At 38.1% G+C, this 16,841-nt stretch overlaps 1 protein-coding gene across 1 annotated transcript in view; it reads left to right on the top strand.

Annotated features, from left to right (window-relative positions):
* The first annotated feature begins 292 nt into the window (after positions 1-292).
* The window catches only part of TAFA1 (TAFA chemokine like family member 1), a 126,407-nt gene continuing 109,858 nt past the window's right edge, over positions 293-16,841 (top strand). Inside the window, exon 1 of the mRNA XM_024556621.3 lies at positions 293-485. Coding sequence (XP_024412389.2) covers positions 293-485 — 193 coding nt within the window. The remainder of the gene's footprint in view (positions 486-16,841) is intronic.

Here is a 16,841-nt window from a genome sequence, read left to right as displayed (position 1 = left end):
TATTTTGTGGCAGCTCCAGGCATTCATGTTGCCACTGCCTTTCAGTACATCAGCCCCAAATTGTCCCTCTTGAGGTCTCTTCACAGGTGCCTTTGTTGCATGTGGCATGTAGTACTATAATGTCCATTGTCTTTGCCAAGGTCACACAGACCTTGTATATAATACATGTTATATATACATGTTATAGACAGAGGGTGGGAGAGAATCCCGTAGGAATTAGACCTCATGGAAACTATTTCTATCATTTCTTCCATTTTCACCAACTCTTCCACATGTATCTCCACAGGCCTAAATGGCAGCTGAATTATCTCTAAACAGATTCCCTATTCTTTCTTTCTTGCCAGAAGGAGGGACATGTGAAGTGATAGCAGCACACAGATGTTGTAATAAGAACCGAATTGAGGAGCGGTCGCAAACAGTCAAGTGCTCCTGTCTACCTGGGAAAGTGGCTGGAACAACCAGAAACCGGCCTTCTTGTGTCGATGGTAAGTAGGTGGTTTTACATCTCTCTCTAAGTGTTCATCATGTATAATATATATTTTTGTTTCATGTAAATATGGTTCAGGATAATGAACGAGGCATATCCAAAGTGCTGAAAAGTTATACAAAGGACAGCCCTCAGAATAGATTTTGAATTCTTCTTTCTCTGGCTTTTGGATTTTTAAATAGCTCTATTTTAATGTTTTTTAGAGAAGAAATATGAATTTCTAGCTCATGCGGGAAGTGATTTTGGATTGAGGTTATATATAATGATGATGGTGAATGGTAGTAAAAGAAAAAAAAACACCTGACATTCATTTAGCTAATTTAATTTAATGAGCAATTACTATATTCCAGCCACTGCTGAGATGCTTCACATGTATTCACAATACAAGTGCTCCAAGCACTGTCCTAAATACTTCTCATGCATTAGTTTACATAACAAATTGCTATGTAACAAATTATGACCCCCTTTCAACTTAGCAGCTTTAAACAGCAAATATTATCTCAGTTTCTGTGAGTCTAGAATCCGAATTCTCTGGATATTTCTGGCTTAGGTCTCTCATATGAGTGCAGTCAAGATCTGACTGGTGCTGGAAGATGGTTTTAACATGGCTCACTCACATAACTGTAGGCAGGTGGTCTCCGTTCCTTGCCACAGGGACTTCTCCATAGAAGCTTGGTGTTCTGACAACAGGGCATCTAGCTTCCCCCAAAGCGAGTGATGCAAAAGAACACAATGACTTTTTCCTTTGTGATTTAAGCTTAAAATTTACACTTCACTGTTTTCACAATACCCTATTGGTCATACAAGTCAACCCTAACTGTTCAGTGTGGGAGTGGACTATAGGGCTTGAAAATCAGGAAACGGAGATCATTGGGCCAGAAACACTTTCCCTTGATTTTAAACCTCGAGAAACTGAAGCTTAGAAGGGCTAAGTAATGTTTTATTGGTTCCATGGCTGGTAAGGCATAGCTCAACTAACTCTTGATTCCAGAGTCACTGGCTCTAAAAATACTGTCTTGAAGACCAACTTTAAAACAATTACATATCCTCTATCAAACAGTGAGTCTAAGGTTCAAAGGGACCATAAAGTTCTCTTCGCATTTTTGTCTTTTATAATTTTAGAGCCAGGTGTGAATTGATCTTCAAACTCTTCAGTAAGGAAATCAGGACTCAGACAAGTGAGTCATGCTCAGGGCACACAGCATCCCAATCAACACGACGAGGCACCTCCAGTGTAGGGGAGGCAGACAGCTAGACCAGAAAAGCCATTTTACCCTCCTATAGGAGAAAACTCTTGGCCTAGAAACCAATAAACATTACGAAACCACAATATTTTCTCATGTTCTACACCAAAGAAAGCACTGAGTCTATTAAATATAAATCTTCATTTTGTTCCCAGTTCATTTTTATCTCTAATGATCTAGAAATAGAATTATCATAAGGATTTGGAAGCAAGACAAAAAGAGCAATGCAATTTCCTTGCTGACAGAGGGGAAATGGCAACTGTCCTTAAGTTCCATGAGAAGCTAAGCCACATTATGGTAATATTTTATCTCTCAGAACAGTTTTGTTTCACTTTAGAACTCTGAACCCTTTAGTGTGTAGGTTCAGGCAAGAGAACTGTTAGTCTCTATCTTCCAAGTGAAAGTCAATGAAGTATACAGTGTTCTATAATCTCAAGCTGATTGTATATAGTTTCCTTGAATCCACTGGCATGAATATTGTTATGATCAATTGATTTAATGTCTACAATCTCTACATGCAAATTAAATATGAAGTATATAAAAATTAATATTTATAGCATAGTTACTAATATCATGAACTGTGAAATTAGACAGCCACGACCTTGGGCAAGTTACATTTGTTTTTAACCTGTTTCCAGGTGAAAATTGGGATAATTGTTTCTACTTCATGAGATTGTGATGAGGATTAAAGAAATCATGTATACAATGTGTTCTGCATAATGTCTGTTACCCATCAATTGCTCACTAAATGATGATATATATTTCCTATTTTACTAATACATGTTGATAATGCTTAGAAAGAGACATTGTTTTATGAAGTTCTGTTTTATATTAATTAAACACACTAGCATTTTAGTCACCGTTTTTTCTTGGAAATGCTTCTATTTATCCTAGATATACCTAATGACATATTCAGGGATACATGTTCAGTATAGGAATCTTGAAAACTAAAGAAATGCATGTAGACATTAAAATTACCCATGACATTGTTGCTCAAACAATGAATTGCTTTGTAAGATAACATGCACACATCTTTCAAGGCTTAACCCCTCTTTAAAGAGAAGCTCACATACTTGGTATTTTATTGAACTAAAATATTACAGTACTGTCCTATTGACAGCCTGTTTCACGTATTATATGATGAGCATTTCCCAACTTAAAACATAGCCTTTGAACATTATTGCTAATAACCACATAGGATTTCAGAGGTGGATACACCATTTATCTAACTATCCCCTTCACTTTGGCACATACACAATGTTTTGTGCATTTCCCTTTCTCAGCCCAGCATGGATAGAAACCAGCTTTTGTCCTTGACAGCAGCTGACAACCCATGAACCACATTTGTCCTAAACATAGTCTGTCATACATAGTGCATTTCTCATAGTAAGTGTCCCAATGGTTCTTATTTGCTTTCCTCTAAAATCACCAGTCAGTGGCAATTTCTACAGTGTTTTCAAAAGCAGAGGAATAGCAATGATTTTAAAACAACCATATATTGGATTGTTTTATGATTCATAAAGAGATCATATTATTTTATGTCCCAAAATGGGACATAAATTCTGCAGTACAATCTTAGCAACTTATTTAAAAGTATGATAGGTGATATTTGGAGAAATTTTTAAGTAGTGGATTTCAGTTTTAAAATGATGTTGCTTAATAACTGAAAATACAAAAATGCATACTCAATAACTTAAATTTGAGGATATTCATTATAAATATTTAAAAAATCATTATACCCTAGGAGTTGTGTCCAGCACTATTAAGAAGGAATATGTCATTATGCTTTAATTCACACCCTGTTGTGTTTTATTAATTATTCTATAACCCAAACTGGGGGTGGGGAAACACCTTACTCAATATCTTTGGTTGAGACCAATGAAAAATATAATCCTCAGCCTTCCAGTAATATCCAATTACAGTTGACCCTTAAACAATGCTGAGGTTAGGGCACCACCACCCCCACCCCCCAACCCTATGTAGTTGAAAGACCACATATAGTTTTAAACTCTACATTCTGCCCTTTGCTTCCGTGGATTTAACCAACCAAGAATCAAAAACAGTGTTTTTGATTCACAGTTGGAAACCATGGTTAGGGATGCAAAAACATTCTTTTTGATCTGTGGTGGATTGAATCCACAGATGCAAAATCCATGGATATGAAGGGCTGACTATAAATCCATATAAGTGGATTGACACAGTCCAAACCAGTGCTGTCCACAGGTCAATTGTACTTTCCAGGGACTAAGTTTAAAATAAAATAAAGTCTCATAAATAAAAGATGGTGATTCAAAACCTAATTATTTACTTAAGGGAAGAATTTTTCCAAGCATATATGTAAAACAAACAAAAATAAATTACTAGGAGGCATGTTAAAAATTATGTTTTATTATTCTAATTGATCTGTAATGACATAAAGAGAGTTATCAATCTCAAAGTTTAAAAATAATGGAATACAATTAGTAACAACAATGATAACAACAATAAAAATAATGGCTAACTTTTTAAAAAGTATTTATTTATTTATTTTTAGAGAGAAGGAAAGGGAAGGAGAAAGAGAGGGAAAGAAAGATTGATGTGTGAGAGAATTGAACCAGAGAGCTTTCAGATTGCAAGCTGACTCTCAGTCCACTGAGCCACAACAGTCAGGGAAGCTAACATTTTCTTGAACTTCCCATGTACCACTTTTCCAAGTCCTACAAGTCTGTATATTTATTTAATTCTAACTCCAACAGCATAAGGTATATCCTCCCATTATTCCATTTTACCCATCAGGAAACTGAGGCACAGAGATTTGGAAACTTGATCAAAATCATTCAACCAGTAGTGGCAGAGACTGCTGGGCTAACTGACTCCAGGGCCTCTCATTATCAATCACAGGTAAACCAGGATCTAACATAATCAGATGTTATATTCCAAAGGCTTTGAGAAAAGGAAGAAAGTTTATCCATGTGGATACTTAAGAAAATATCCATACTTTGGGCAATACCTGCCCCTTCCCTTTTTATGTCTTAAACATGGTTTATTGGCTCTGACTAGTGTGGTTCAGTTGGTTGGACAATGTCCAGCCAGGGGAAAAGTCACTAGTTTGATTCCCTGTCAGGGAATATATGCCTGGGTTGCAGGTTTGGTTCCCAGTCAGGGTAATTGCAAGAGGCAATCAATTGATATTTCTCTCTCATGCCAATGCTTCTCTCCTCATTTTCCCTGCCTTCTCCTCTCTCTAAAAATAAATAAATAAAATCTTTTTAAAAAGATGCTTTATTGAATGTCTTTCCTAAGGTCAATTTCATTGAGTAATTAGAATCATTTTGTAAATAATGGTTTCAGTTTTATAGAATAATTGAAGCTTCATTATGTAAGGCATGGGGGATAAATGACTTTCCTGGGGAAATTTTCATTCAATTTTTCTTTAGGGTTTATTCTCATGTAATTTATGTCTATTCTTAACTTAGAGAAATTTGTAAAAAAAATATTATATCTACTGGTCATTAGAGGAGGGTTTTTTGTTGTTGTTGTTGTTCATGGTAGATTTTAGTATCAATCTGAGTAAGAGAAATTCCCCAGATAAGTTCATAGACCTTTCTTTACCATTCAGTGTAAATTACGACCATTTGAATGTCTCATTGTTAGCAAACTTTACTGGGTGCTCTTGTTTTTATACTGGGTTATCAACCAGAGGAAACAGCCAAAAGAGACCAGCTTACAACCCAGAACTTTCTAACTTTCACAGGTATAGAAACCTCAGAGTTTTGTTTTTAACTATTAGGGTACAATTAACATAATGAAAAAGTCACATTGGCTATATCTGTGAAGAAAAAACACACAATATATGAAGATAATTTGCTCCATGCTCATCATACTTAGCTTCCAAGATCAGAGCAAAAAAGGAAGAAAAAAAGATACACAAGACTCAACCCAGGAAGACAAACAGACTTACAGGGAAGGACACAGACAGGCGGTGCCATAGAGGGATATGGGAAGGAGGCCTCAGAAAGAAAAGTAACAATAGAGAGATAAGAGAATACACACTTAGAAGGAATACTAAGACATCTATCCACAGAACTGCTTCATTCATTTTCCTGAACAACTGTTTGTATTCAGTCTCACAGCTTACAACTAAATTTAACTAAATACATTTATTTAGTAGATTGAGACTAACTTTTTTTCATGTTGCATTATATAGATTCCAGAACCAGAATCTGCAAAAATTGCTTCTGGAGATTGCTCTTTTGGAAAATACATGATAAAATTTTCTTGACCATGTACCATCATATTCCTCAGAGAGGTGTAATATAGTGGAGAAAAATTCTGGGAGTTGGAGAAAACTTAAAATTCAGCAACAGTTCTCAGTCACAAAATGTATGTGACAAATATGGCATATTGTAGCCCTTTCTTAGCCTTCTAAAACATGGAAGTATATTCAAGGTTCTGAGAAGTTCTACAGACAAGAAACTTGTTGAACTTTTACTCAGTATCTCCCAGACTTTTTTGTTTCCATTTCTAAAATTTTATTTTTTAATTACAGTTTACATTCAATATTATTTTGTGTTCATTTCAGTTGTGCAGCCTAGTGGTTAGACATGTCAGACTCAACTGTAGTTTGGAAATTGTCTAGAGACTTTCCAGAGCAAACATAATGTGAAAAATCTTAAACCCTTCCAGATATTAAACATTTGAGGAAATAAGGAAGATGACCTGTTTGTGTTCTGCCATTTGTTATTTGTTGTTCGCACACAATGAAATAGTAGATAATGAATTATTGTGCTGGGTCCAGGACAAATGCCAGAGCAGTGCTCCTTGATCCCTTCATACCTTCTTTCCTTGTTCTCTCAAGGAAGATTCTAGTTTGTCTAATAAATGTTCACCTTAACTGGCTTTATCAGGAGGCATTTCTGAAAGGAGATCCCATTGTTTTTATTAGAAGAGAATCTTCTGTAACATCATCAGTAAAATGGTGGCATTTTTCAGATATAATTTCTGAATTATATATGAATTTTCTTTTTGGCTCCCTTATTTGACACCTAACACTGCCCGGGTTTGTGAGGGATCCAAGCTTGTATTAGTAAAAGAAATAAGAGGAAGGATGTACAAGAAATGATTACAGAACTTTCATCCTGTCTAATAAAAGGTCTGTCTCTCTATTTGTTCCTTCTCATAATAAACAGAGCAAGAATTCAGTCTTCTGCTATTCCCCTACATCTAAGAATGGTTGTTGTTTTTTCTTAAGTTTAGAGCAACAGTTGCCAACAAAGATCCCCTTAGCAGACACTATCCCTGGGCCTGTTCCTTTTGTCAGCAGAGTGATGAAAAATTGACTTTGTATGCCTTTGGATGGGACATTCAAGTTTCCACAGGCCTCACCCCTCCTTATGATCACACCTAGCTCTGGCACATTGATGTTACCTGACTGAGTCCTGAAGACAGTGGAATGTAAGGCTTTGGCTCACAGAGATTTTTCCCCAACTATAACCAAACACAGGTCCAGCTGCCTGCAGCTATGAAAGACAATACTTGAGAAGCAGGTGCTGATGTAAATGAAAGTGGCTTATTTTCAGGTGCTGGCCACCTGGAAGATGGAGGGCTTGTGTCTCAAAGCCCATCTCCTAGGAAGATGGACTCACATCTCGAAGCCCATGTCTACCTCTCAGTGGAAGCAGAAGTTTTTATAATGAGGCAGAAGGGAACAGAACTAGGAAATCAAGGAGGGGATTGAAAAGTTCCCTACAAAGTTCTCTATGTGCAGATGAGCACAGTCCATTCTGATAAAGCAAGTGATGGTCCAGTGTGCATCATCCTGGTTTAGTCATCCTGACTTCATGTCATCCTGACTCCATGGTCAAAGGTCAGCAAATCTCCCGGAGCTGGGATGCCTTAAGATGAGAGTCTGTATCTTTTGAAGTTAGTTCCTAGGATTCTTATACAAACATGTTCTTCATCTACAAGCTACATATTAATCAGAGTCAGCACTTACAGAAACAATGTCAAAAGATTGGTGGGGTGGGTTACAAATTCTCATTACAGTTTTCTACTGTTATATTACTATTCTCAAGTTAATAAGCAAATTAATTTTTGAAAAAAAATGTATGGTATAAAAATAATATACATAACCTGGTATAAATAGAAATGCATGTATGCAAAAATACCAAAGAAAATGTAAAAATGTCAGAAGTCCCTCTTTTTCCACTCCCCCACCAATACTCTCATATCTTAATTACCAGAAGGAACAACCATTACCATATTTCTGTGTATTTTACAGAAAATACTTATACACATGCAGGCCTATAGATGCCCACACATAAACTTGATCAATCAAATTGGTGTAATTTTATATGAAATTGTCTGAACTTGTTTTGTTTTGTTTTTTGTTTGTTTTTAGTATAAGGAAATATCTTAAATAGCTCCCTCATCCAGTGAATGGCTGGTAAACATGGAGAAAATGCTCAACACCACTCAATTGAAGAAATGTAAATTAAACACTAAAATGCAGTGTTTCATCCATCTAATAGGCAGAGATAAGAAGTTTGGCAGTCCCCAGTATTAAGGAGGGAAGGGGGGAAAATTACACGTAAGTCATATTTAGTGATAAATGGCTTACAAACTCAATTTTAGCCACTTTTCTTTATTTGGTTCACTGAAAGAGAAGATAAATACAAAATTTTTAATGAGGCTATATGTTTGGGGAACATAGTATAAATTACATGCATTATATCTACTTGCAGTGACTTTATTTAGCACCAGGTTTTGGACATACAATTCCTTACATTTCCTCAACAGTATCAGGTTAATTAATCTCAATATTCTCTAAGAATTCCAAGGATTTTTATGTCATTTCAGTGGGAAAACTGTATATTAAAGCATATTTAGTGCACATACTTGGGCCTAACTAAATACAATAAGTTCCACCATAAGCCCATTGGTGTAGCCACCTGGGAGGTACAAAATTCTCTGCACAAATGTTTGTCATGGTGTGTTTTTCATGTGTGTGTGTGTGATCATGGCACAGCACACACAAATCTTGTAACTTATCTACCTGGAATGTACTTGGTTACAATAATTCTAAACTTGTCAACAAAAAATGTCCCTAAAGTAGCTCCAAAGTCATGGGTTGCCATTTATTTCCAAGGAGCTCAAGTGTTTTCAAAGACATGTTCTCGTTTGATCTGAGAGCACTTTTATTCAATTCTTTTTTTATTCAGAAAGGGGGGAAATGTTATTCTACATCTAAGGATTCAGCTCCCCATCCCTCTGGCTGGACTCCAGCCTAGACAACAGAAGATTTCAGGGTCCTCTGTTATTAATGTGCTTTCCCTATGAATAAGGAACAAGGCTTCTGAATTATTTCACACTTCTAGGAAAATCTATAACCCTGTCCTTCTGCAATAGCACTGGAAGCTACTGAGAACATCACTGCATTTCTATGTGGAAGATTCTGATAATTCATCTAAGGAAGTGGTGAAACTATGTCCCCTTTTTAGACCTATGTAGAAAGTTATGAGGTTGAATATTATTTTGAAAAACAAATGGTGTGTTTCTCCATCCTCTCAAGATCCTTGAGTTTTTGAGGGTCTATTTCAAACCAAAGCAACAAAATATGAATCACCCACTAACCAAAGAAAAGAGTCCCAATTATTTGGTATTTAACTTCTAAAGCCATTTAAAGACTTAGACATAAAATTGAAGAATTTCTTTTTCCTACCCCCAAACTCATATTAGTCACAGCATCCATACTGATGCTGTGAGCTGAGGGAGGATCAGAAAGAAAGGACCCCATGAGTAGTAGAAGTGTGGTCCACTGGAGCAAAGGCTGTCTTCCACCATTATCAGAGAGATGTTTCATCTCTTGTAGACCCACCTGTCCATCTGCCAGCCAAGAGAGTAGTATATATTATAGCCCAACACACCCTTTTCATGTCCTTTTGGTTGCCTTCCAATTAGACCATCCATGAACAGCATCTAGCATATGGTTCATTGATTGTCCAACAGAGATAATAACCACCATTGTTTTAAGACCTTATTAGCAGAGAACCAATATGGAGGTGTAGGTAGACACACTGCGCCTCCTCACACAACCAGAACTGACAGAAAATAGAATGGAAAGGAAGCCCGACACCAAGGAGATAAAAAAAGAAACATTCATCCAGACAGGTAGGCAGGGCGGAGACTGCAGCCAGGGTGGAGAGAACTCATGTTGCCATGGCGGGACTGAGACTGGCGGAGTGTGGGACAAACGGGGCAGGCAGTCTGACCACTAGTAGACCCTGTGGCCCCACATTCGCACACAGATAAACTGAGAAGGCTGGACTCAGAGTGGCGGAGAATGGGGCAGGCAGAGCGGCAGGTAGCACACCGCAGCCCCACATTCGCGCATAGATAAACAGGAGGAATGGCAGGGAGCGAAGCAGACTGAGTAACCAAGGGCTCCAGTGCAGGGGAAATAAAGCCTCAAACTTCTGATTGAAAACACCTGTGGGGGTTGGGGCAGCAGCAGGACAAACTCCCAGCCTCACAGGAGAGGTCGTTGGAGAGACCCACAGGGGCCTAGAGCATGCACAAGCCCACCCACTCGGGAACCGGCACCAGAGGGGCCCAATTTGATTGTGGGTAGCAGAGGGAGTGACTGAAATACGGCAGAGAGTGGGGCAGGCGCCATTGCTCCCTCTCGGCCCTTCCCTCACATACAGCCTCACAGCACAGCCACCAGCCTTACCCCACCCTGGTGAACACCTAAGGCTCCGCCCCTTTAAGTAACAGACGCGCCAAGACAAAAAAAAATGGCCCAAATGACAGAACACTTCAAACATCTGGAAATAATTCAACTAAGCAGCGAACAGATAGCCAACCTATCATATGCACAGTTCAAAACACTGGTAATGAGGACTCTCACAGAATTGGTTGAATTTAGTCAAAAACTAGATGAAAAAATGAAGGCTACGCTAAGAGAGACAAAGGAAAATGTACAGGGAACCAATAGTGATGCGAAGGAAACTGGGACCCAAATCAACAGTGTGGTCCAGAAGGAAGAAAGAAACATCCAACCAGAAAAGAATGAAGAAACAAGAATTTGGAAAAATGAGGAGAGGCTTGGGAACCTCCAGGACATCTTGAAACATTCCAACATCCGAATTATAGGGGTGCCAGAAGGAGAAGAGGAAGAACAAGGAATTGAAAACTTTTGAACAAATAATGAAGGAGAACTTCCCTCATCTGGCAAAGGAAATAGACTTCCAGGAAGTCCAGGAAGCTCAGAGAGTCCCAAAGAAGCTGGACCCAAGGAGGAACACACCAAGGCATATCATCATTACATTACCTAAGATGAAACAGAAGGTGAGAATCTTAGAAGCAGCAAGAGAAAAGGACACAGTTACCTACAAAGGAGTTCCCAGAAGACTGTCAGCTGATTTCTCAACAGAGACCTTACAGGCAAGAAGGGGCTGGCAAGAAGAATTCAAAGTCATGAAAAACAAGGGCCTACATCCAAGATTACTGTATCCAGCAAAGCTATCATTTAGAATGGAAGGGAAGATAAAGTGCTTCTCAGATAAGGTCAAGTTAAAGGAGTTCATCATCACCAAGCCTTTATTATATGAAATGTTAAAGGGACTTATCTAAGAAAAAGAAGAAAAAAAACATGAACAGTAAAAATGACAGCAAAGTCACAGTTATTAACAACCACACCTAAAACAAAAACAAAAGCAAACTAAGCAAACAACTAGAACAGGAACAGAACCACAGAAATGGAGATCACATGGATGGTTATCAATAGGGGAGTGGAAGGGGGAGAGAGCGGGGAAAGGTACAGAGAATCAGTAGCATAAATGATAGGTGGAAAATAGACAGGGGGAGGGTAAGAATAGTGTAGGAAATGTAGAAGCCAAAGAAATTGTAAGTATGACCCATGGACATGAACTATAGGGGAGGAAATGGGGGAGGGAGGGGGTTGGCAGGATGGAGTGGAGTGAGGGGGGGAAATGGGACAACTGTAATAGCATAATCAATAAATATATTTCTTTAAAAAAGACCTTATTAGCACTCCACCCTGAATAGATGACCCTAAACACTTGTGAAACTCAGGAAGCAAGAGGAAAGACCTGGACTCCTTAATGGGTGGGATGGGCATAGAAAGAAAATTTCATGTACCAATTACACAAGAACAGATGGTGTTAAGATCTTCAACTGACCTAAGACATTGGTAGAATATCCTCACTTTCCCTAACCCACCCATTTCACTTGTAATCCCTAATGTTATTTGACATTTTCATTATTGCATTGTTTTAAAATTTTAATGATAAGATTCAATGGACTAAATTCTAATATCAACTAATATTACTTAGGCTGGTAAAATGACTGAGTGGCTAAACAGCTACTCACTCAAAGGAAGGTCACATTCCTTCAAATTTAGAATTGCCTACACCTGCCAACTTAAAAGTTGTCATTCATGATCTCCTTTGTTACTATAAAATAATTTTGCTTTATGATTAATGCTCTTCTCATCAACATTCTTCAGGATGCAAGAAACCTAAATTTTCTCAATAGTGGCTCAAGTGAAAAGAGAAGTTATTGTGAGAATATATTCGGGTCACAAAATCCAGGAGCAGTAATTTCTCAGAGCAGACCTCTAGGCAGCTGAAACTGGGCCAGGCCATGTGTGTTCACTATGGCTCTGTCTCATACCTAATGCCACTTTTCTTCTTGGGTTCTGTCTAGATGTCTGCCTCACTCTCGTTTCTCTGCAAACTGAGAGGATTAAGTCTGTCCATATCAGCTGGCAATGATCTTCTCAACTGTATGGGATACTAGTTAAGTCCTACATTTACTACTAAACTAGTACTAGTTAAAGTACTAAAGTGCTAATTGTACTGGTTTATAATTATTAAGCCCTTACTATATGCTGACTTTGTGTACTATAACTTCAGGTCATTTTTTACAACAGCAGCCTTATAAGACAGGTACTATTAACAACACCCCATTTTTTTAGGGGAGTAATCTGATGCCTTAGAGAGTTTATTTCTTCCAGGACATGGTAATAGTATATCTGGGACCCCAAATGAGGAACTTCTAGACATGATGGGTAGAAGATAGCATCAGAGCATGTGTAGGAAAGGTTCAGAGAAGCTGTTCACTTTTTGTATCCCCTTCCTTGCAGAAGGACAACACCATTCAGGTATGCTAGACTCTTACTTACACACCCCCTTCAGCACACACACCATCATCATCCATGTCCTATCTAGCTCAAACCATCCTCCTAATTCTAATACTGCAATAATCTAGACTCTTATCTAATTAAAATGTGTCCTCAGCACCCCATCTGACTCTGACTTTATTTCCCAACTTGTATCACTAACTCCAGAGGTCCTCCCTGAACCCACCATGCCTAAAGCTAATATATGCCCTCCTCTGCATCTCAGCAACACCCTGGATAGCATTTATCATAACTTGTCAAAAGTACTATCATGTTTTGTTGACTTATAATCCTGTTTGCTAAGGAGACTCACCAATGTATTCATTTATTCATTTATTCAACAATTATTTTCAGGGAACTGACTGTGTGCCAGAAATTATGCCAAACACTTGATCACATGATAATGAACAAAGATAGTCCCTTGCACCCATGGAGCCTACAATTCCACAGGACATACATTAATCTAATTAGACATAAAGATGTACAAGAGAAACTACACTTCAAAAGGAAAAGAACTCAGTCATTGGAAAGGATATAATAACAGAATCTGAAGGAGTCTGGGAGTTGCAACTTCTGTGAAGAAGTGACAAGGGTCTGAGATGTGAGGCATGACTCAAGCTAGCTGGTGAAGGACATGCCAGGAAGGAGAACCGTTTGGGGAAAAGCCTTAGGCTTTGCTTGAGCATTTGAGAGAAAGCCACTGTGGCTGAAACCCAAAGAACAATAAGATCATATGTAAGAGGAGGCTTAAAAGATTCTGGAGTCAAGCAGTAGTGTTGTGATTGAGCTGTGTATCTCCAGTTCCTAATACAGTTTTTAAAACTGATGAGATGTGCTAAAAATACTTTGAAAAGGCAGCGATGCTGGGATCTGCTGTGAAAAATTGGATGGTAAGTTAACTTGGAATTTTATGAGTGAGTAGACAGTATTGAGAGTCCTCTACTGAGAAAAAAACTCCCTATCTGGTGTCTGAAAATAGATTTCAAAGCAGTATGCTAATGATTCAGATGATGCCAAAGCAAAGCAAATCAAATTGCCTTTTTGATATCACTGCTTCCATACATGCTGTTATCCACATGGTTGCTGTCTCCTGAATATCTCACACTCTCAATGAGATGTGCTTGTTTTCTATTCAAAAGTGAAGATATTGAGAACAAACATCATCTTCTAATGCCAGTCCAAGTATGAGAAAACACTCATTTTTCAAGTGCCTGTTGGCGCACTCACAAGCATCTCTGAGACTGAAAGATCACATATGGATGATGGGTTTTAGAAGGAAACAAGGAGGGTGCATTTTATTGAAGATTAGGTAAAAATTGGCTTGCCTCTGGCTTTGGTCTTCTCTCAGCCTTTACTTGAGGGCTGCCATTTCTCTTCCTACTATAGACACTCTTTGGAGGTAACTTCACTTATTTATTCTCATGGTTTAAGAGACCCAAACAGCTCCTATTGAATGTAATCTGTACCTCCAAATTCCACGCCCTTGGTTCAGGTTAGTATTGGGCATCTCATTTTTGATTTCTCAAAGAACATATAATTCAGTATTCTCTAAATGGAGCACACAGTTTTACCAGCCTTGCCACTCAGGCATGGTTCCCACATCAGTGAATGGCACTTGCATAGCAATGAACTGAATGTTTGTGTTTCCTCAAAATCTATATGATGAAATTCTAACCCCTAGGTGATAGTATTAGGAGGGTCATTTGGGAAGTTATTAGGTCATGAGGATGGAACTCTCAAATGGGATTAGTGCCCTTGTGAAAGAGACCCCAGAGAACTCCCTCACCCTCTGCCATTTGAGGATACAATGGCAAGTCAGAAGTATATAGCCAGTAAGAGAGCCTTGACCAGAACCTGTATGATTTCAGTGTCCAGAACTGGGAGAAATAAAATTTGGCCCTTTATAGGACACCCAGTCTATGGTGATTTGTTATGGTGACCTGAAAGGGCTAAGACATACATCTACTCCTTATTCCAGCCAGCCTCTTGGGAAACACCTGTACCTCTTATCACCTCCTGGTGGCCCACATCTGTTCTATCAATAGACTTCCTTGATTCTGCAGCCCAAACATCTCTCTAATCTTTTCTATTTTTTCTATCCCTACCTCCAACCAAGCTCAAGCCATTGTAATCCCTTGTGTTTATTCTGAAAAATCTCCCTTCTTATTGCCTGAAGTCTTTATCATATGTGGTCTCCAGAAACTAATCTAAGTCCTCCTGATGTATGCTACTAGTGTGTTTTGTTCTTCCTTTCTTACAACATAATTGTCACTTTCAATTACATCCTGATAGTATTTTCACTGCTGTACAACAGATGCTACATGAAGATCTTGCTCCAGTACCCAACACAACACTAGGCACAGATGCTCAAATATTTCATACCTTTTGCACCTAAGTGGTGAGATTAGACAAATTTCTGTTCCAATCTCAGCTTTAGTATGATCCTGGCCCTCAGTATCCACTTCTGAAAACAGAGATTATAACAGACAACTTCACAGTGTGATCATGAAGACAATTTGAGGAAATGCATGTGGAATACAACACAGAATTAGTTCTTAATAAATATTAGCTCTAATAGTTGAGAGGATTTGTATGGGATTAAGATTTGGTAGACCATCTCTGAGGCTCTCTACATGTCACATGGAGAAAAAAAAGACAACACAACACAGTAACAGCTCCCAAACTTACACATGAACATGTGTTATTTAAGCTAACAGGACAGTCTTGTGCCTTAAGTATACTACAAGTTCAGTGAATTATCACACTCTAATTTTCCTGTTGTGAAAGCAGAGGAAAGATGATATCCTTTTACTGGGTAGAACCTATCAGAAAAAACAGGTGCTTTTTAACTTTATATAGGGATTAATAATCACTATCAATAAAACTAAATTGGTGATTCTTTTAAACATCTATACTACATGAAATAAATAAACTTAAGTCTTTATGTTTATCACTTTTGAGTTGAGGGTGTTGTGTGCTGTGGTAACTTGTAGCTGATATGGACTAAGCTAGGTTTATAGCAATTAAAGTACTCTGTATCCTCTTCTAGCTATGAGCTTATTACAAGCAATACTCACTAGAAGATAATGTAAATATTCTCGGCTGCTACTTACAAGAAAGAAAGCAAAAAGAAGCCAACCATAGAAATTTATCAGATTCTGCACTTAAAATGTAAAGTTTGTTAGGGAGGTTACTATTACTTTCCCCTTCCTTGTGTTCATATGCTAAAATTTTTATTCCATTTTAATGCAAACATAAAAGGAGACCTCGCACAGAAGTGTGTTATATTCTGCCTGTTACTTAGGTTTTGGGTGGAGGCAAAATATACAAGGATGAGTTTTATGGAACTTCTGGTCAAAAGTGGAATGATTCAATACACTCAATGACTTTTCAGATAGGAAACTCTACAAATGGCCTCACCAACCTACAGACTAACAGAATTTTTGTATCTCTTTCAGAGCTAACACTCTTTGTCTAAAACCTGTCATTTCTGAGGCTTTTACCTTGCAGAATCTGTAGAATTCAAGAGAGATATGTGTAATGCTACTTCCTATCTAAACTGAAAATGGTACATAAAATGGTCTAAAAAATGCCCAAATCAGAAAATTCATTCCCCAAATACTTACCCATCCTCTTTAATGCTGAGTATTAGATACAGAGTAGGCAAGAGTACATGGTCCCCACTTTAATGACTATGAGGTTCAGGGGAGATGACAGTAAAATGAGTGATTCCAGAAATGTGATGGAATTTGTGCTGTGAGAGGAACAGCACAGGGTGCTCAGCAGAGGTGAGGGTGACCCAAAGTAGGAAGAGTTCTGGCAGCTTTCCCAGCAGAGTTAGCATCCACACTGAAACCCTATATAACCAGCAACAAAAATAAGATGACAGAATATTCGAGACAGAAGGAAACAGTATATGCAAACATCC

Source organism: Desmodus rotundus, chromosome 8 (assembly GCF_022682495.2).
Source record: "Desmodus rotundus isolate HL8 chromosome 8, HLdesRot8A.1, whole genome shotgun sequence".
Taxonomy (NCBI): Eukaryota; Metazoa; Chordata; class Mammalia; order Chiroptera; family Phyllostomidae; genus Desmodus; species Desmodus rotundus.
The sequence above is the reverse complement of the archived record's forward strand: the minus strand, read 5'-3'. Positions and strand labels throughout refer to the sequence as shown.